General features: G+C 42.0%; 1 protein-coding gene across 1 annotated transcript in view; it reads right to left on the bottom strand.

Annotated features, from left to right (window-relative positions):
• Positions 1-18933, bottom strand: part of CCDC170 (coiled-coil domain containing 170) — a 199444-nt gene that overhangs the window by 25694 nt on the left and 154817 nt on the right. Inside the window, exon 12 of the mRNA XM_075338162.1 lies at positions 16985-17221. Coding sequence (XP_075194277.1) covers positions 16985-17221 — 237 coding nt within the window. The remainder of the gene's footprint in view (positions 1-16984; positions 17222-18933) is intronic.

Below are 18933 nucleotides of genomic sequence, written 5' to 3'. Positions count from 1 at the left end.
TATATATTTTTAATAACTAGAGCATAATAGGTCAAAATACATATATATCTATATATGAGAAAATTACAAAATGGATAAGGGCGGCCAAGAGGAGGGATGTTAAAAAAGGCACTTACATATCCTGCCAAACCTATCGTACATGGTATTTGCAAACAATAAAGAGATTCAAGTGTGAGAGTAATTCACATAAAAAGGTAAAATCTCATTCATAAGTGAAAAGAACAAAAACACATTGTTACACCAGGAGGGCATTAGTTCAGTATGGACTAAAGACTGGCTCAGAATTATTGCACCAAAGAGGTTGTGCAGGAGCTCAAGCTGCATGCTACAGACCCTGTTGTCTACATCAGTTAAATCAATTAATAGAACGTAGCAAGAATAAGCAAACTGTGGAATTAGTATGCCACAGAAGAGTTAGACAGACTAGATCAGCAGGGCAGTGTAGACATATGCGGAACACAAGCCACCACACACCTCAGTGAAAATATCCCACAGATGGCACTTGACTCGTAAGCCTAGTGTTTTAAAAAAGATTGAAAGAATTCAAGTGTAAGAATAAATTCACGTACAAAAGCTAAAACCTTATTCATGAGTAAATATGACCAAAACACATTGTTAATTGATTTAACTGATGTAGACAACAGGGTCTGTAGCATGCGGTTTGAGCTCCTGCACAACCTCTTTGGTGCAATAATTCTGAGCCAGTCTTTAGTCCATACTGAACTAATCCCCTCCTGGTGTAACAATGTGTTTTTGTTATTTTCACTTATGAATGAGATTTTACCTTTTTATGTGAATTACTCTCACACTTGAATCTCTTTATTGTTTGCAAATACCATGTACCATAGGTTTGGAAGGATATGTAAGTGCCTTTTTTAACATCCCTCCTCTTGGCCGCCCTTATCCATTTTGTAATTTTCTCATATATAGATATATATGTATTTTGACCTATTATGCTCTAGTTATTAAAAATATATATTACTAAAAAACATAAAAAATAAAAATACATATATTATTTGAAGCAATTCTACTCGTTTCCTCCTGTTTTGTATATGCTCTTTGAGTAGCTCAGCACAGTATGTGACATCCCTTGTGGGATTGACATATCTGTGTCTATCTGATATTGTTGGATCATATGTATTTAACCCTAGGAGAGGATGCAGTTCCCTGTAGCACCCTGAAACCTTCAGGGGCGCTACATGAATAGGGAGCAAGTGTGTTAAATTTGGTGTTATCACACAGACTCTCTCATACTGACCACTGGAAGTTCAACATGGCACCTCATGGCAAATAATTCTCTGAGGATCTGAAAAAAAGAATTGTTGCTCCACATAAAGATGACCTAGGCTATAAGAAGACTGCCAACATACTGAAACTGAGCTGCCGCATGGTGGCCAAGAAAATATAGCGGTTCACAATAAAAATAAAAAATAAATTCACAATAAAACGAAAACCACATGTTCACAGTGTATACATGTTCTTTGCATGAACTAGTGTATACTCTAAAAAAAAAGTGAAAATCCAGCTTGAGAGATAGCAAACCACAAAAAATGCCAAGGTGGTGAATACTATCATAAGGGACTGTATATATATATATATATACTAGCTGTAGTACCCGGGCATTACCCGGGATAGTAACTGTCTCTTTCTTTCTCTCCCAGTCTCTGTTTGTCTCTGTCTGTCTCTGTCTGTCTCTGTGTGTTTGTCTCTGTCTGTCTCTCTTTCCCTGTCTGTCTTCCTGTCTCTTTCCGTGTCTGTCTCTTTCTCTCTGTCTCTGTCTGTCTGTGTGTCTGTCTCTATCCATGTGTGTCTCTGTCTCTATGTCTGTCTGTCTGTCTGTGTCTATCTCTCTGTCTGTCTCTGTATCAGTCTCTGTCTCTCTATATCTCTGTATCTCTCTATCTCTGTGCCTGTCTCTCTCTCTGTATCTGTTTGTCTCTCTCTAGCTCTGTGTCTGTCTGTCTGTCAGTCTCTTTCCCTGCCTGTCTCTTTCCCAGTCTGTCTCTTTCCCCATCTGTCTCTTTCCCCATCTGTCTTGTTCCCCGTCTGTCTCGTTCACCGTCTGTCTCTTTCCCTGTCTTTTTCCTTGTCTCTGTCTCTTTCTCTGTTTTTGTCTCTTTTCCTGTTATTGTCTCTTTTCCTATCTCTGTCTCTTTCCCTGTCTCTGTATCTTTTCCTGTCTCTGTCTGTGTCTGTCTGTCTGTGTCTGTCTGCCTCTGTCTCTTTGACTGTGTCTCTCTCTGTCTCTTTCCCTGTCTGTCTGTCTCTGTCGGCCTCTGTCTCTTTGGTTGTCTATCTCTCTCTGTCTCTTTGTCTGTCTGTCTGGCTCTTTCCCTGTCTCTTTCCCTGTCTCTGTGTCTGTCTGCCTCTGTCTTTTTGACGGTCTGTCTCTCTCTGTCTGTCTCTCTGTCTCTTTCCTGCCTGCCTCTTACTCTGTCTGTGTCTATGTCTGTCTGTCTCTTTCTGTCTCTATCCGTCTCCTTCTCTGTCTGTCTCTTTCCCTGTCTGTCTGTCTCTGTCTGCCTCTGTCTCTTTGACTATCTGTCTCTCTCTCTCTGTCTCTTTCCCTGTCTTCCTCTTATTTTGTCTGTGTCTATGTCTGTCTGTCTCTTTCTGTCTTTATCCATCTCTTTCCCTGTCTGTCTCTGTCTGTCTATCTCTTTCCCTGTCTGTCTGTCTCTGTCTGCCTCTGTCTCTTTCCCTGTCTGTCTGCGTCTGTCTGCCTCTGTCTCTTAGACTGTCTCTCTCTCTCTGTCTCTTTCCCTGTCTGTCTCTTACTCTGTCTGTGCCTATGTCTGTCTGTCTCTCTCTGTTTCTCTACCAACATCTTATTACCTCACACATTAGCTTGTTATACTATGAATGTCTTTCGTTCCTATAGCAACCACTCACAGCTGCTATTAATAACCTATAGCTTGTAGCTCCATTGACTTTAATTGAGGCAGGTTTGTTGGAAAGTAACTGTAGAGCGCGGGGTTAAATTTTCCCGTCAAAACAAAGTCTATGACGTTACCTGAGTCACATGGAGTGTATGTGCAAAAGTTCGTGATTGTAAATGCGACAGTGCGGATTCCTTTAGCGGGCATACACACACACACACACACATACATACATACACACATACACTCAGCTTTATATATTAGACATACTGTACACTCAATATACGGTATATATACACATTTGTTATTTATACTACAGGTAAATGTTATATAAATCATTCTATGAAACCAGCCAGCCTGGCATAATCCTCACATATGAAGTAACTTCCATGTCTCTTATTATGCCGTAGCTGTTCCCTCCTTGAGTCAGAACTGATTGAACTGTTTTCTTCATTGGAGATGGGTACATTTTGTTTGTTTATTTTAACTAGTTCCTGTGCATCCACCATCAATTGTTCATCAGCTTCTGTATCCCTCAAGAGAATGAAGACTTTAATAGAGTTGCCAGGACAACTCAGACTAAGGCTAACTTACTACACTGTGCTTGTGCATTGCCTACCAGCCATTAAGTAACATTAGCTATTGTTATGAATACATCTATAAGCTTCATTACGGCAATGAAAAACAGATGTCGTCAGAGGTAGAGAGTCTATTAACAATGAACACAACCTGATACAGCAAGTCCAGTATTTGACCTTCTTGTTTGATCAGAGATTTATGCTACTATGAAGGCACGAGAAGGGGTTTTCCAATATTTTTAAATGGGTTTACTCAAAGAAGATGATGTTCTTGAAGAATAATGGGCATATGGATATTAAAGAAATGGATGGCCACCATGTACTTTTACCCTTCCGTTTAAATCTAATTTTCCACTTCCCATCAGCAGCCACTGCAAGTGAAATGTCTTGTCAACATGGCTTTACCTGGCAATAAAAATGATCAAGGATTTGGGCTAGGTTCAGATTAATACAGTACTCTCTCCATTGAAGACTATGTCAGGGTTTCAAAGTCCCACACAAAACAGTATTCTTATGGGAACCCTGATGGAGCCGTTCATGTGACTGAAGCTGGCAGAGTCACTGTAAACACTGTATGGTCTCCATCCTGGCAGTATTTGTCTGTATCGGACATACACAAAAACATGGTTAAGCATAGTTTTCCAATCATAGTAAGTTTCTCTTACCCAGTGACCTCTAATCCAATGCTTTGTAGAGTCCTGTATGAGTAGAGGGTTAATCGAGCATAACCACCTCAACTCCATCTTCTATGGAACTGTTGGAGATAGCCAAGTGAAGTATTTGGCTTTTACTGGTACTTCCAAAGAAAATATATAGTCCAGAAGTGTGCAAGCTTGACCTCTACTTCATTCAAAAAGGTCTCTGCAAAACCCTGTATACAAGATCTTTTTGGGGCCCAAAAGTCAATCCCCCAGCGATCAGCATCTTTTGAGGTAGTCTATTGTGGATTTTGACGTGTGTTTAGGATTAGTGATGAGCAAACTCATGGATATTTGGGTTCGCCAAATCGGTATGGGAAAACAAAATCGTGTTCAGGGAGACAACTTCACCTGGAACTTGACCCCGAACAATGAACCCCATACAATGAGGATGACACGTTTGGGGCTGTAAAATGGCTGTAGTATAGCCGGAGTAAGCGCTAAGTGGCTGTGGTGGAAGTTAAATGGTAGTAAGATCAGGATAATTATAGATACCATGTTTTCCGGTGTTTCCCGGAGGATCATGCTACAGTCAGACTCTCTTCTGGGTCTGCTAATTAAGGTCCATCAATATTCACTGCTTCCCCCCCAACTTCATTGCCAGTGTCTCTGACTAGTTACAGACTGCTATACACACCCACCCACCCACCCTGTGTCCGCATCTCTGATTGATTGCAGTCAGTTTCCTGTATGGTAGTGTAAAAAGAATTAAATATTTTTTAAAAAATTGTGTATTTTGATAGCGAACACGGGTAAAACAACAGCTGCAGTCTGCAGCCCCTACCTGTAAGCTTTACCATGGCTATTAAATAAAATCCAGCACTCAAACTTGTAGAATTGCAAAAAAAATATTTTTTTCTTGACAGGCGTAGTATTCTGTGTGACAATCAATATAATGTTTTGATCATATGTGACCTTCTTCAAAATATTTCAAACAGGCTGCCTATGTCAAGGCTCGCTCCAATGATAAGTATGTTATTCTGATATGCTGCCACTGAGGTCCTCTTCGGTATGCATATGCGAGGACCTGAGTGGCAGCATATCAGAATAGTATGCTTATCATTGGAGTGACTCTTGACATAGGCAGCCTGTGTGAAATATTTTGAAGAAGGTCACATATGACCAAAACATTATATTGATTGTCACAAAGAATACTACACCTGTCAATAAAAACAATTTTTTTGCAATTCTACAAGTTTGAATGCCGGATCTTATTTAATTGTTTATGGAGTTGGACCCTATCCGAGCACCAACAAAGTTTAAAAAGGAGTGTCGTATTTTGTACAAAGATTTGCCATGGCTAGATATGAAAATAGAGTGGACAAAAGACATAGTTTGCCCTCTGTTTTGATATTCAGCTATGGCAAAGCAGACAGGCCGGGGCTGGTATTAATAGGATGGGAGGCGCCATGGATATTGACCCCTCAGCCTAAAAATACCAGCTCGCAGCTGTCCAGAATTACTGCATCCATTAGATGCAACAATGCTGGCACTTTACCCAGCTCATCCGGATTGCTCTGGTGTGGTGGCAATCGGGGTAAATTAGTGGTTTAATAACAGCTGTGATTTATTAGCTGCAGTCAAGCTCTAGATTAAGCAATGAGAGGCATTTATGAGACCCCCCATTATTAATCCTGTAAGTGAAAAGAAATAAAGCACAAGCACCAAAAAAATCTTTTATTTGAATTAAAAGGACACACCCTGTTTCAAGTATTTACTAAACCCCAAAACAGCCTTGAAGATCCGACGTACTCTATACAAGGTCCCACGACGATCCTAGCACTGCTACATATGGAGACTGGAGAGAGTGAAAACATCCGCTCTCTACAGGCTCCGGGGAACACTGACAGCTTAGGGGGAGCCTGGCTGGGAGTAGTGACATCAATCAGTTCACTAAAGTTCATATCCAGGTTCCAATGATATGACCTGCGGCAACCTGACTGCCGGAGTGTCGGAGTGCAAGACACGGCTGTGACCTGCAATCCAACAGTCCGGCAGTGGCTTCAAAGTCAAAGTGAAAGTGCTGCTGGTCCGACAATCCAGCAGCACTTGCACTTTCAAGCTGCTGTTGACTGTCGGATTGCGAGTCACAGCCAAGTCCCGCAGTCCAACAATCCGGCTGCACTTTCACTTCCAAGCCACTGCCGGACTATCAGATTGCAGGTCACAGTCATTACCACACTGTGTTTTGATGCATTTTTTGCCAGAAGATGCAGAATTGGTGCAGTAATTTGGTGTATAAATTTCAGCACCAAATCTTTACAGTTTGGGTTCACTCATCCCTATTTAGAATCATTATCCATTTTTAGAAGCTATCCACTTTTCTCCTCTATTCAACCTCAGCTTTTTCACAGATAGTGTTAAGTTTGCATCAAGAATTTGTAGAAAATTTAACTGAATCTATTCTTCCCTCTACCCATGAAATGTTCCCTGTGCCACTGGCTGCAACACAACCCAAACACATGATTGATCAACCTTCATGCTTCCATGCTTCGTGGTTGGCAATATGTTTGTATCCTAAAATTCTGTGCCCTTTTTAGTCCACACATACCTTTGATCATTGTGGCCAAAGAGTTCTATCCTAACCTCATCAGTCCACAGGATTTGTTTAGATGTTCTTTTGCATACTTCTGATGCTGAATTTTATGGTGAGGACGCAGGAGTTTTCTTCTGGTAATTCTTCCATGAAGGCCATATTTGTACAGGTGTCTCTGAACAGTAGAACAATGTACCACAATTTCAAAGTCTGCTAAATTTTTCTGAAGATCTTTTGCAGCTAAGTGGGGATTCTGATTTGCCTCTCTAGCAATCCTATGAGCTGCTCAAACAGAAAATGTGCTTAGTCTTCCTGACCTTCTCTTGACCTTCACTTCTGTTAACTGCCATTTTTTAATTACATTTCAAACTGATGACAGAGCAACTTGAAAACGCTTTGCTATCTTCTTATAGCTTTCTTCCAGATTACCATGGCACTAGCAGGATGCAGCAGGCCCCCATGTTCGGTTTCTTTTTCTTTAATTTATTGTCCTATGTGAGCCATTTTTAATTTAGTTTAGGGACTCACAAGTATGAGGACCTTGCATATTTTGGCTAAAATATGGATGAATACCTCAAATTTTTATACAATGTTTCATTGAAAAAAAAAATCTTTTTGCAGTATGCACCCTTCAGTGCTAGTTGGGTAAATTGGGGTTTCTGTCCTGTGGGGTGCACTTATATAGGGCTGGGAATCCCGCCTAATCTAATAGTATGGGCGTCATCAATAGGCTGTAGGCCAGACACTTACCTGTGTGACTTGCGCCCTACGCGAGCCTTATCTGTGTGCATGTCTAAAGCCTGCTTTACACCAGGCAATCTATCGTGCGATAGATCGTCGGGGTCACGGTTTTTGTGACGCACATCCGGCATCGCTGGCGATGCCGGCCTGTGTGACACCTCCTAGCGACGCAGTATCGCTCACAAATCGTGAGTCGGGTACTGCTCGTTAGGTTCCATAATATCGGTTACTTTAGTTGACCATCGTTTCCGTGGTAGCACACGTCGCTCCGTGTGACACCACGGGAACGATGATCAGCTCACCTGCCTCCCGCGGCCGCCGCCGTCTCTATGTGGAAGGAAGGAGGTGGGCGGGATGTTTACATCCTGCTCATCTCCGCCCCTCCGCTTCTATTGGCCGGCGGCCGTGTGACGTCGCTGTGACGCTGAACGTCCCTCCCACTCCAGGAAGTGGACGTTCGCCGCCCACAGCGAGGTCGCACGAGAGGTAAGTATGTGTGACGGGGTTTACTAACTTTGTGCGACACGGGCAGCGATTTGCCCGTGACGCAAAAAGGACGGGGGCGGGTACGATCGATTGTGAAATCGCACAATCGGTCGTACCGTGTAAAGCAGGCTTAATACTAGCAACCACTTCCTCCATGAATTGGTAGGTTGTGAGTGCTTATTTCACCAGTATTTTGCACCCGTGTGCCCCATCTTCATCATGGGGGCTTGCTGCCTCTTGCTAATGCAATGGTAAGCTGGTCTTGTGTTGGTAATGGTCGTTTCTTTATCTGTGATTTTTTTTCTTCTTATAGCCTTCTCCTGCTTTGTGGGCCTCCACCCTTTTCATTTTCAGAGTTCTAGGCAGCTGCTTAGAAGAACACATGGATGCTGTTTTTTGGTACAAGGGCAGAGGAGGCTGGGTTTTTATAAAGCTGTGAAATCTCCATCAACTGGCCTTTCCTAACAATGATAGTGAACAAGTCATAACCTTAACAGGCTAATTAAGGTGAAAACTTGGTCAAAGTTATCTCAGCACACAAATCTCCAAGAGTGTCCAAACTTGCATAGGCCCATATTCCTTTTTGTAATTTTTCAAATATAAGAGATGATAATATGTATATTTTTTAGTCTAAAATAGAAGGCAAATGTATCATCTTTAACTTTATGCCTTTTAGAGATCATTTCATCTTACTGTTCACAATAACAGTAATTTTGACCAGGGGTGCCCAAACTTTTATATTCCACTGTTATCTTTTGTCCACATCCCACCCTCATTCGTCTTGCAAGGCTTAAAAAGTGCTCAAATTCTGTCAAAAACACCTTGCTCCATCGGGCTCTAACTTAGCATGTTAAGTGTTAAAAGTATAGAAGAAAAAAACTGCAATCAGAATTAGATGCCAATGCTAAAAAGGTTTCAGTTGCTATTTAAACTAATTGCGAAACTTGTTAGAAAACATAGATAAACCACTGGGGATGAAACTCTTGCTTAAAACCATTCATATTGCTAAATCAACACGCCAAACAGCAGTCACAAAGCAAACTTAGAAGAAAAAACAAATGTATTTTTAATTACGTTAAATTCCATGTATGTTTGTCTTGACAGAAATTAGGAAGGAAAAAATCCACGCTGGAATATATATATTTTATCATCCTAAATCGAAGATGAGGTTGAGTCTAGATATTGACTTTCACTGCACGTCATGATGCAATTTATATATCGCAACAATATAAGTCTTCATAGCCAAGTCAAATGAACGATGTCAGCTAAATGTGTATGATACAGTCTGAGAATAATGTGTCCTTTTAGACCATAGAAAACAAGTAACACTTGATATGTGAGGCCCAATGTGACCTCAGTAGACATCTAGTGGGATGTGACCAAACTGTTCTACTTGAACGCCACAATTATGACAACTTGACACTTCAATTTTTTAAAATATAAAAATTCTTACAGGAATTGTCTGGTTACAAAAAACTAGTTTTACATACAAATGTCATTTACATTTCCGGATCTCATTGATTAAATGACTGCCGATTGTAAGTAATTTAAGGACCTGGTTAGACTAGCCAATCAGATTTTTTTGCACACAGAACATTCATTAATATGATCATGCTATGAGCACAGAATATCATATTATCAGCAGAGCATCATCTCATCACACTTGACAATGTGTTGCAGATAATGAGGATTTTAAAGCTGGCACGAATAATCCATGACATGTTTAAACAAACAAAGAATTCAAAAAATGCATGTTTTCCGACTGTATGCTTATCGACAGTGCCTTGAAAAAGTATTTGTTGCGGGCGGGGGCCAGACCACAGTTAAGGGGCTGCTCAGGGATGCTCGGATCCGGGGCATTACTGTGGCTCGAATGGGAACCGGACCCAGGCTCGAGCAGCGGTCTGCCGCCCACAAGTGAGAAAGCGGATATTTACAAAGGAGATTGTCTGTGACGCCACCCGTGGGTTGCAGTGATGGATGGTGACACCGCCGCTGCCTAGATATGGGGGTGCCCGGGGCTGATGAAGCAGGGCAGCAAGGTGGGATCCCCTCCATGGGAAGGGGAGGTATAGTCCCGGGGCACAGTTTGGAGTTGTGGTGGTGGCAGGGATTGCAGGGAATAGTACACTTACAATTCGGTTGTCCTGGTGCTGGATGAAGTTGTATTGATGTGGAGGGTCAGTAAACACAGTCTTTTGTAACCCAAATAGCTGGTAACTGGTGCCCTCGGCTGCAGTGAGGACGGGCCCCTCACCCAGGGGTGTACTACAGGTGCTCTTCTCCTGCCTGAGGTCTGTGTCTGCTCTGAGCACAGGTCCGGACTGGGTCCCGACAGTTAGCACCGGGGGGCCACTACCCTGCCCCGGTCCACTTCGGGTCCCACAAGCGGCTGGGCTATTCCTGAGGCCCTTACTGCCCCTCTTACCAAGCTCCACACAGGAGCTCCTTCCAGACGCTACGCTTCCTGCAGACTGACTGCTGCCTGCAAACTGGAAACTCCCTATATAGTTTCCTCCCAGATACTTCAGACCTCTCTGCTCCGCCCACTGGTGTTGTGTGTCACAGTGTTGGAAACTCCCCAAGGGAGAGTGAGATCTGCAGTAAAAAGATGAATGCAGACCTCTGTGACACCCAGGTTTTTCCAGGGCGTCACATATTCATACCCGGTAACCTTTTAAATATTTTTTGTATGTTACACCCGCAAACAAAAATGTACATTATTGGGATTTTCTGTGAGATACCAACACTAAGTAGAAAGTATTTGTGAAGTGTAAAGAAAATTATACGTTTTTCTAAATATTTTAAAAATGTGAGTCTGAAAATTGTGATGTACATTTGTATTCAGCCCCCGAGATAATACTTTATAGGGCCACCTTTCACTGCAATTACTGCTGCAAGTCCTTTGTGGTATGTCTGTACCAGCTTTACACATCTAGAGGCTGAAAGTTTTGCCCATGCTTCTCTGCAAAATAGCTCTAGCTCAGGGAGATTTGCTGAAGAACATCTGTGGTCAGCAATTTTCAAATCTCACCACGTGAATATGCTTTGATCTAAACCATCCATTGTAGCTCTGGCAGTATGTTTAGGGTAATTATACTGCTGGAAGGTGAACCTATGCCCCAGTCTCAGGTCTTTTGCAGCCTCTCCTACCAGATTACCCTTTATTTAGCTCCAACCACCTTCCCATCAACTATGACCAACTCCCTGCCCCTGCTGAAGAAAAGTATCTCCACAGCATGATGCTGACACCACCATATTTGACAGTGGGGATGATGTTTTCAGGGTGATGTGCAGTGTTAATGTTTTGCCACACATAGCGTTTTACATTTAGCCAAAAAAATTGTACTTTAGTTTCATCTGATCATAATACTTTCTTCTACCATGTTTCCCCAAAAATGAAACACTGTCTTATATTATTTTTTGCCCAGAAAAATGTGCTAGGGTTTATTTTTTGAGGTAGGGCTTATTCTTGGGGAAACATGGGTTGACGGTAGGTTTACCCCCATAAAAACCAGGAGAATCATACTTACCAGACTCAAGACATCTGCATTGCTCCCGGGTCCTTTTGCAATCCTCAGCGGGTGCTCCCAGCAGGGTTGTTCCACAGCGGTACCCCTCTGCGCCTGGACAGCACTCGCATACACATTAGATCACATACACATCAGAGCGCACAAACACACCAGAGATTGCACACACAATCACACACACAACATCTGGTGATGCCTATTGCTTCCGGCCAGCAGGGGAAGCTCGAATGTATTCCACTGTAGATCCTCTATGTATTCCACCGCAGGTCCTCGTGCTCCACTGCACTGCATCCCAAGTTTCGCTGCCAGCCAGAAGCAATAGGTATCACCGAATTTTGTGTGTGTGTATGTGCGATCTGATGTGTGTATGTGTCTGATCTGATGTGTGGGTGCGATCTGATGTGTGCATGTGTGTGCGTTCTACCGCAGGTCCTTGATGTGTTCCACTGCAGGCCCTCCCACTGGGGGTCTAGTGAGTATGATTGCGGGGTCTTCTGTCTTCTTTCTTCTCTCATTTACTGGTGTCTGCTTTCTATTATGAAGTGTCCTGCAGAATTCTTTAACTTTTTAAGCTGCATGGACACTTCATTATTGATCGGCAACTAGGGATTATTTTTGGGGTAGAGCTTATATTTAGGCCTTATGCCGAAAAGGCCAAAAATTCCTGGTAGTGCTTATGTTTAGGGTAGGGGTTATTTTAGGGAAAACATGGCACATGCTAGCGGTTTCCCCTACATGTCTTTTTGCACACTACAAATGGGATTTCTCATGACTTGCTTAAAAAAACAATTCTTTTTGTAACTCTTGCACAAAAGTGAGATTTGTGTAGCATACAACTAAGGGGTACTTTGCACACTACGACATTGCAGCTGCGATGTCGGTGGGGTCAAATCGAAAGTGACGCACATCTGGCGTCGCTGTCGACGTTTTTGATACGATTAACGAGCGCAAAAGCGTCGAAATCGTATCATCGGTGTAGCGTCGGTCATTTACATAATTTCGGAAGGACCGATGTTACGATGTTGTTCCTCGTTCCTGCAGCAGCACACATCGCTGCGTGTGAAGCCACAGGAGCAAGGAACATCGCCTTACCTGCATCCCGGGTGCAATGAGGAAGGAAGAAGGTGGGCGGGATGTTTACATCCCACTCATCTCCGCCCCCCTGCTTCTATTGGCCGCCTGCCATGTGACGTCGCTGTGACGGCGCACGACCCGCCCCGTTAGGAAGGAGGCGGTTCGCCGGCCAGAGCGACGTCGCAGGGCAGGTAAGTGCATGTGAAGCTGCCGTAGCGATAATGTTCGCTACGGCAGCTATCACAAGATATCGCAGCTGCGACGGGGGCGGGGACTATCGCGCTCGGCATCGCTACCATCGGCTTGCGATGTCGTAGTGTGCAAAGTACCCCTAATAGTTGTAATATGAACAGATTCTCCCACCTCAGCTGTGGATCTCTGCAGCTCCTCCAAAGTGACCATGAGCCTCTTGGCTGCTTATCTAATTAGTTCTCTCACGGCCATGTCTTGGTAGCTTTCCAGCGACACCATACTTCTTCCACTTTTTGGATGACGATTGAACAGTGCTCAGTGAGATTTTCAGAGCTTGAGCTATTTATTTTATTATTTTATAACCTAACCCTGCTTTACTCTTCTCCTCAACTTTATTCCTGACCAGTCTGCTGTTTTGCTTGGTTTTCATGATTTTGTTTTATCCCTAATGTTCTCAAACAATTCTCTGAGGCCTTCCCAGATAGCTGTAGTTATAATTAGAATAAATTATACATGATTGGACACAATTTATTAGGTGACTTCTGGAGGCAAATTGGTCACTCTGTGTTTTATTTAGGGGTATCAGATGACAGGGGACTTAATATAAAAGCATGTCACAATTTTCAGATTTATATTTTCAAAATATTTAGAAAACCATGTATCATTTCATTTATACTTTGTGTTGTTATAGAACATAAAATCCCAATAAAATACATTTAGTTTGTGAGTGTGTAACGTGGAAATGTTCACTGGGTATGAATACTTTTTCAAAGCACTGTAGATAGATAAGAATATTTTGAAAAGTGGAACACCTCTCACTCAGGATCTGTTTGAGTACAGTTGTCATAAACATCATATGGACCATGGGCCTTCCCAGCCTGATAATATCAGCCCACAGCTGTCTTCTTTACCTTGGCTGGTTATCAAAAATGGGGAGGACCCCATGCTGCTTTTTTAAAATTATTTATTTATTTATTTGGTTAAACAAGGCTAAATACCCTTTAATGCCACAAGAAAGCCTGTTAATCTAATAAATAACTAAATAAATAAATACATAATTTTAAAAAAAATCGGCATCTCAGTTTTTAAATTTATTTCCTTAGCAGAAATGCATGTCCAAATTCCTGTATTAAATGTTTGCATACATTAATGTCTCAGAGTGCAAATGTATTTTTGTTAGGTATTATCAGGGTGGGAAGGCCCATGTTTATTGAGCCCATCCCAGTCTAAAAATATCAGCCCACAGCTGCCTCAAGTTTGGTGCATCCATTAGTTCTGCCAATTCGGGCACTTTGCTCCGGATCCTCCTGATTTCCCTGGTTCCATGGCAATCGGTGTAATGTTTTATGGGGTTGATGTCAGCTGTGAAGTGTCAGCTGGTATCACACCCAGGGGTTAGTAATGGAGAAGCGTCTATGAGACAAACCCATTGCTAACCCAGTAAGTGTAAATTAAAAAAAAAAATATGTATACACAGGAAAAATTTATTTGAATAAAGATTCTTCCACTCTATCCCTTGTTCACCAATTTATTTAAAAAAAACCCCATGAAAATTCAATGTAATCCATTGTGTAGTAGTCACGAAAATATCCCCGAAACCATACTTCATAGGTCACTCCCGATCAGCGCCAGACCCGAAATTTCTCATGCGCAACAACATCACTGAATTACTGATGTCACTGTGTGTGAGAAATTCTGGGTCTGTTGCTGATCAGGAGGGATCTATGGAGCTTCGTTATCAGAACAAGGCTCCATAGGTTGGAGTACAGATTCAGGAGACATAGTGGGACCATTACACAATGAATCAGATCAGATCTGCTTGTAGGTTTTTTTTAAATAAATTGGTGAACAAGGGATAGGGTGGGGGAGTCTTTATTCAAATCATTTTTTCCTGTGTGTCTGTGTTTTTTAACTTTATACTTACTGGTTTAGTAATATGGGTGTCTGATAGATTTGTTTCCATTACTAACCCCTGGGCTTGATGTCATCTTATAATTCACAGTTGACATTAACCCCCAATAATATTACCCCGATTGCCACTGCCCCTGGTCAATAGGGAAGAGACATGGCAAAGCACCAGAATTGGAGCAACAAATGGATGTAAGAATTCTGGGGCGGCTGCAGGCTGCTATTTTTAGGCTGGGAAGGGCCATATAACCATGGGCCTTCGCAGCCTGATAATACCAACCCACAGCTGTCTGCTTTACATTGTCTGGTTATCAAAAAAAGGGAGAACCCCATGACTATGACTTTTTAAAAAAAAATCATTTATTTTTTAAATTAAACCAGGTTAAAAACAACGCTTTAGTGTCACATGAAAGATACCAAAGGGTACAAGTGTAAAACCCTACCTCTTATCTAAGCTGCCCCTCATACCTTAACTCTTCCTGAACTGTAGCGTGTTGAGCATTGCACCTGCTAGTCTCATATAAGACCTGATGATGCAATGTGGTCGGCCAATCACAGTAATGCCAGTAGCCAACATGGCTGTGGCATTACTGTGATTGGCAGGCAATGTTTAGTGGCTGAAAAGCACCTGCGATACTCAGCTGAGTATCAAGCATGCCCAAGCACCCTGTTGCTCAATCGAGTATCGAGCAGTGCTGAGCACGCTGGCTCATAATTAGTATTATATTATATATATAGAGAGAACAACAATGAAAGTAGCATGGAGAAAGATTACAACTAAATTTTCGGAAGATAACAACAGTCACCAATCTGTAGCAAGTGTACAGTCCTTTGCTTTGAATGCCTTCAGCACATCTGCGGCCACAGGACATCACTAGTCTCTCACACTGCTCTGGTGTGATTTTGGTCCAATCTTCTTCCAGTCTCTTCCAAAGTTCTTTAACTGTTGTGCGTTTCCTGGCCATAACTTCATCACCAATGATTTTACAGAGGTTTTCTATTGGGTTTAGATCAGGACTCTGGGCTGGCCATTTCATTGTTTCAATTTTTTCTGTTTCAGTGAACTGCTTTACCCATTTTGCTGTATGACAAGAGCCATTGTCCTGCATGAAAATTGCTGGCTGATTGAGAGATGAACGCAAGTAAGGAACCATGTGTTGTTAAAGAAGGTTCAGATATACACTTACATTCACTCTGCCATGTAGCTGTAGGAGAGGTCCAACTCCTGCTGCAGAAAACATTCCCCAAACCATGACACTTCCTCCAGCACCTTTCACTGACTTCTTAACACACTTTTGGTTCAGTCTTTCTCCCAGTTTGTCAACGAACATAATGTTTCTCATCAGACCCAAATAAATTAAACTTGGTTTCATCATTAAAATGAACTGTGGACCACTTCTATGTCCACACAACATGCTCCTTACCAAAGGTGAGTCTAGCCTTTTGATTCTCTCTGCTAATGAGAGTTTTGGTCACTGCAGAGTGGGCTTTCTGTCCAAATGCTCTTACACGTGGTGACACTGTATGACGAGACAGATCCTTACCCTGCTCAGTGCTCAACTGGTGAGCAATTCCAGCTGCATTGTTGAACCGATTACCCATGGTATTTTCCACATTATCCTGTCTTCTATTACGAGGGCAAACAGCCTTCTTGGGAGACTTGAAAGAGTTTGTGATGTTGTAAAGATGCAATATTCTCGAAATCACAGACTTGGAACGAACAACTTGTCTTGCTGTGGCTGATAGGGTTACCCCTTTGGACTTCATCTGGACAACCTGCTGCCGGAGAGCTTCAGTCACTTTGTAATGGCACACCATTTTTGCAAAGTCAGGTGCAAACTGGAAAGTTAGGCTGCCAGTTAAATAGGGTTTGTCCGATAATTAAGGAAATTAGCACCGGGAGCCAGATTAACATCAATAACTTGTAGGCATCTGAAAATGTTCTCTAATTTTGATCAGTGTTCTTTTACATTTATCTCATTTAAAGTTTTATTATGTGCTTTTGAAAAAATTCAGTTTATGAAATAAGCTTAAAATACTGCTAGTTTACTCATGTTAGGATATAATCACATAGGACTACACAATCACCTTAACATTTCGGAAATATTTGTTTTCTAATTTTGATCTCCAGTGTATATGTAAGAAAAAAATGTGATCAACAGGGTGTTTTAGTGGTGATACAAAATCAGCTATCACCTTTCCTGTGCCCTGTTTTCACACTAGGTATCTACATGCAGCTTCAAGGCTCCTAATTTGGAGTCAGGGTTGTATTCAAGGTGTGAAAAAGTCAGGAGTAAGAACTCTGCCTTACTGATTCACCAATCCTGTTGAATTCTGTTATACATGTATACATATTTATTACCTGTTTTTCCCTTTTGGAAACTTCTTCTAAGGTTGTCTTGAGAGTCTTCAGCTCGCTGGTAATCACTTCAATGTAATTGGTTGTTTTCTCTTTCTCATCTTTTGCTTCCCGTTCTGTGTAGTCTAATTCTGATTTAACAGAAATTAGTTTCTTATGAGTCTTGCTTTTAACCCTCTCCAAGTCATCCAGAGACTTATTCAGCTGTTCAATAGTTTTATACTGTTCTAATGTCTTGATCTGGAAAAATAACGTCCAAATATAAATAATAAAGCAGAGAAATAATTTTTTTAGAAAAGGAGTTAAAAGTAAAATAGATTAATTTCTAGTCCTCATGTCTTAAAAATGTTTTAACTGGTAAGTCAGCCCTGACGCAGTTACAATAAAGAAAGCTGCCTACACAAAGCAACACAAATTATTCTATTGTAATTCAAATGGTTCTTTTATTAAAGAAGATAAAACGTTCAGTAACTTAGAGCTCAAATAACGGTCAATAACAGTCATTATCAGAGCTAAAGCCAAATCAAAATATCTTGTCTTGCCTGCATGCACTTTCTCTTCCCAAAGGGTACCGTCTCACTCAACGACGCACCAGCGATCCCGACAATGATTTGACCTGATCAGGATAGCTGTTGCATTGCTACAGGGTCGCTGGTGAACTGTCAATCACGCAGATCTCACCAGTCACCAGCGACTCTGCGCTTGGTAACCAAGGTACACATCGGGTTACTAAGCAAAGCGCTTTGCTTAGTTACCCGATATTTACCCTGGTTACGTGTGCAGGGAACCAGTGCTGGCAGCCTGTAAGCATGTACGCTGGTAACCAGGGTAAATATCAGGTAACCAAGCAAAGTGCTTTGCTTGGTTACCCGATATTTACCTTGGTTACCAGCGTACACCTCTTAGCGCTGGCTCCCTGCACACGTAGCCAGGGTAAATATCGGATAACTAAGCAAAGCGCTTTGCTTATTAACTCGATATGTACCCTGGTTACGTGTGCAGGCAGCCAGTGCTAAAGGGTGTACACTGGTAACCAAGGTAAATATCAGGTAACCAGCAAAGCGCTCTGCTTAGTTACCCGATATTTACCTTGGTTACCAGCGTACGCTGCTTACCACAGAGTCGGTGCTCGTTGGTCTCCCGCCATCAAACACGCCAATCTGTGCTGCACAAAAGAAGACCAACGAGCAAAAAATGAACCAGAACAGTGTGTAATGATCAGCGATTTCACAGCAGGGGCCATGTCGCAGCTTAGTGTCACACACAGCGAGATCGCTGATGAGGTCACTGGTATGTCACAAAACCTGTGACTCAGCAGCGATCTCGCTAGCGATCTCGCTATGTGAGAAGTACCCCTTACTTTACTGTGTTTTGTCCCCTGAGATAAGCCTAAATATGAGACAAACTAGTTAATAGGTGCATGCTAGTGTATAGCACATAGAGACAATTCTCAGGCTCAAAGGTTCTTGAGAATAAAAAGATTGTTTGATACTGGTTGATACATTACCAAATTCTAAATAACTGACTGGGCCAACATATTAGAAGATGCTAACTGTTAAAACTCAGACAACATTTAGGGGTTAAATAGCGGGTCCAAAAAATAAAGTCATTTTCATCTTAAATGTATATTTAGTGCCTTATTCTAATCCATTTTCTAATATGCTTTTATTAAAAATTGCCTATCGTTCCCTAACTACACTATCTAATTGCTTTTTTCTTTTTTTTCCTGCTTCCTTTTTGATGATGCTTTGTTTGAGAATCCCCAGTGCATGCTGGGATACTCAAACAAAGTGGCATCAGTGGGCAGAGGCTGCAGGCCCCACCATGGCTGCTGTCCCCTCCCTGAAACAAAGTGTCATCGGTGATGTCCGATTCCATGACTGAGCAAGTCACTGCATGCTGTGCAATATGCAATGTACATAATGACAGCACACTCTCTCGCCGGCTCAGAT

The sequence above is a fragment of the Anomaloglossus baeobatrachus genome, chromosome 3, assembly GCF_048569485.1.
Source record: "Anomaloglossus baeobatrachus isolate aAnoBae1 chromosome 3, aAnoBae1.hap1, whole genome shotgun sequence".
NCBI classification, from domain to species: domain Eukaryota; kingdom Metazoa; phylum Chordata; class Amphibia; order Anura; family Aromobatidae; genus Anomaloglossus; species Anomaloglossus baeobatrachus.
Note: the sequence above shows the minus strand (reverse complement) of the source record. Positions and strands in the feature narration are given on the sequence as shown.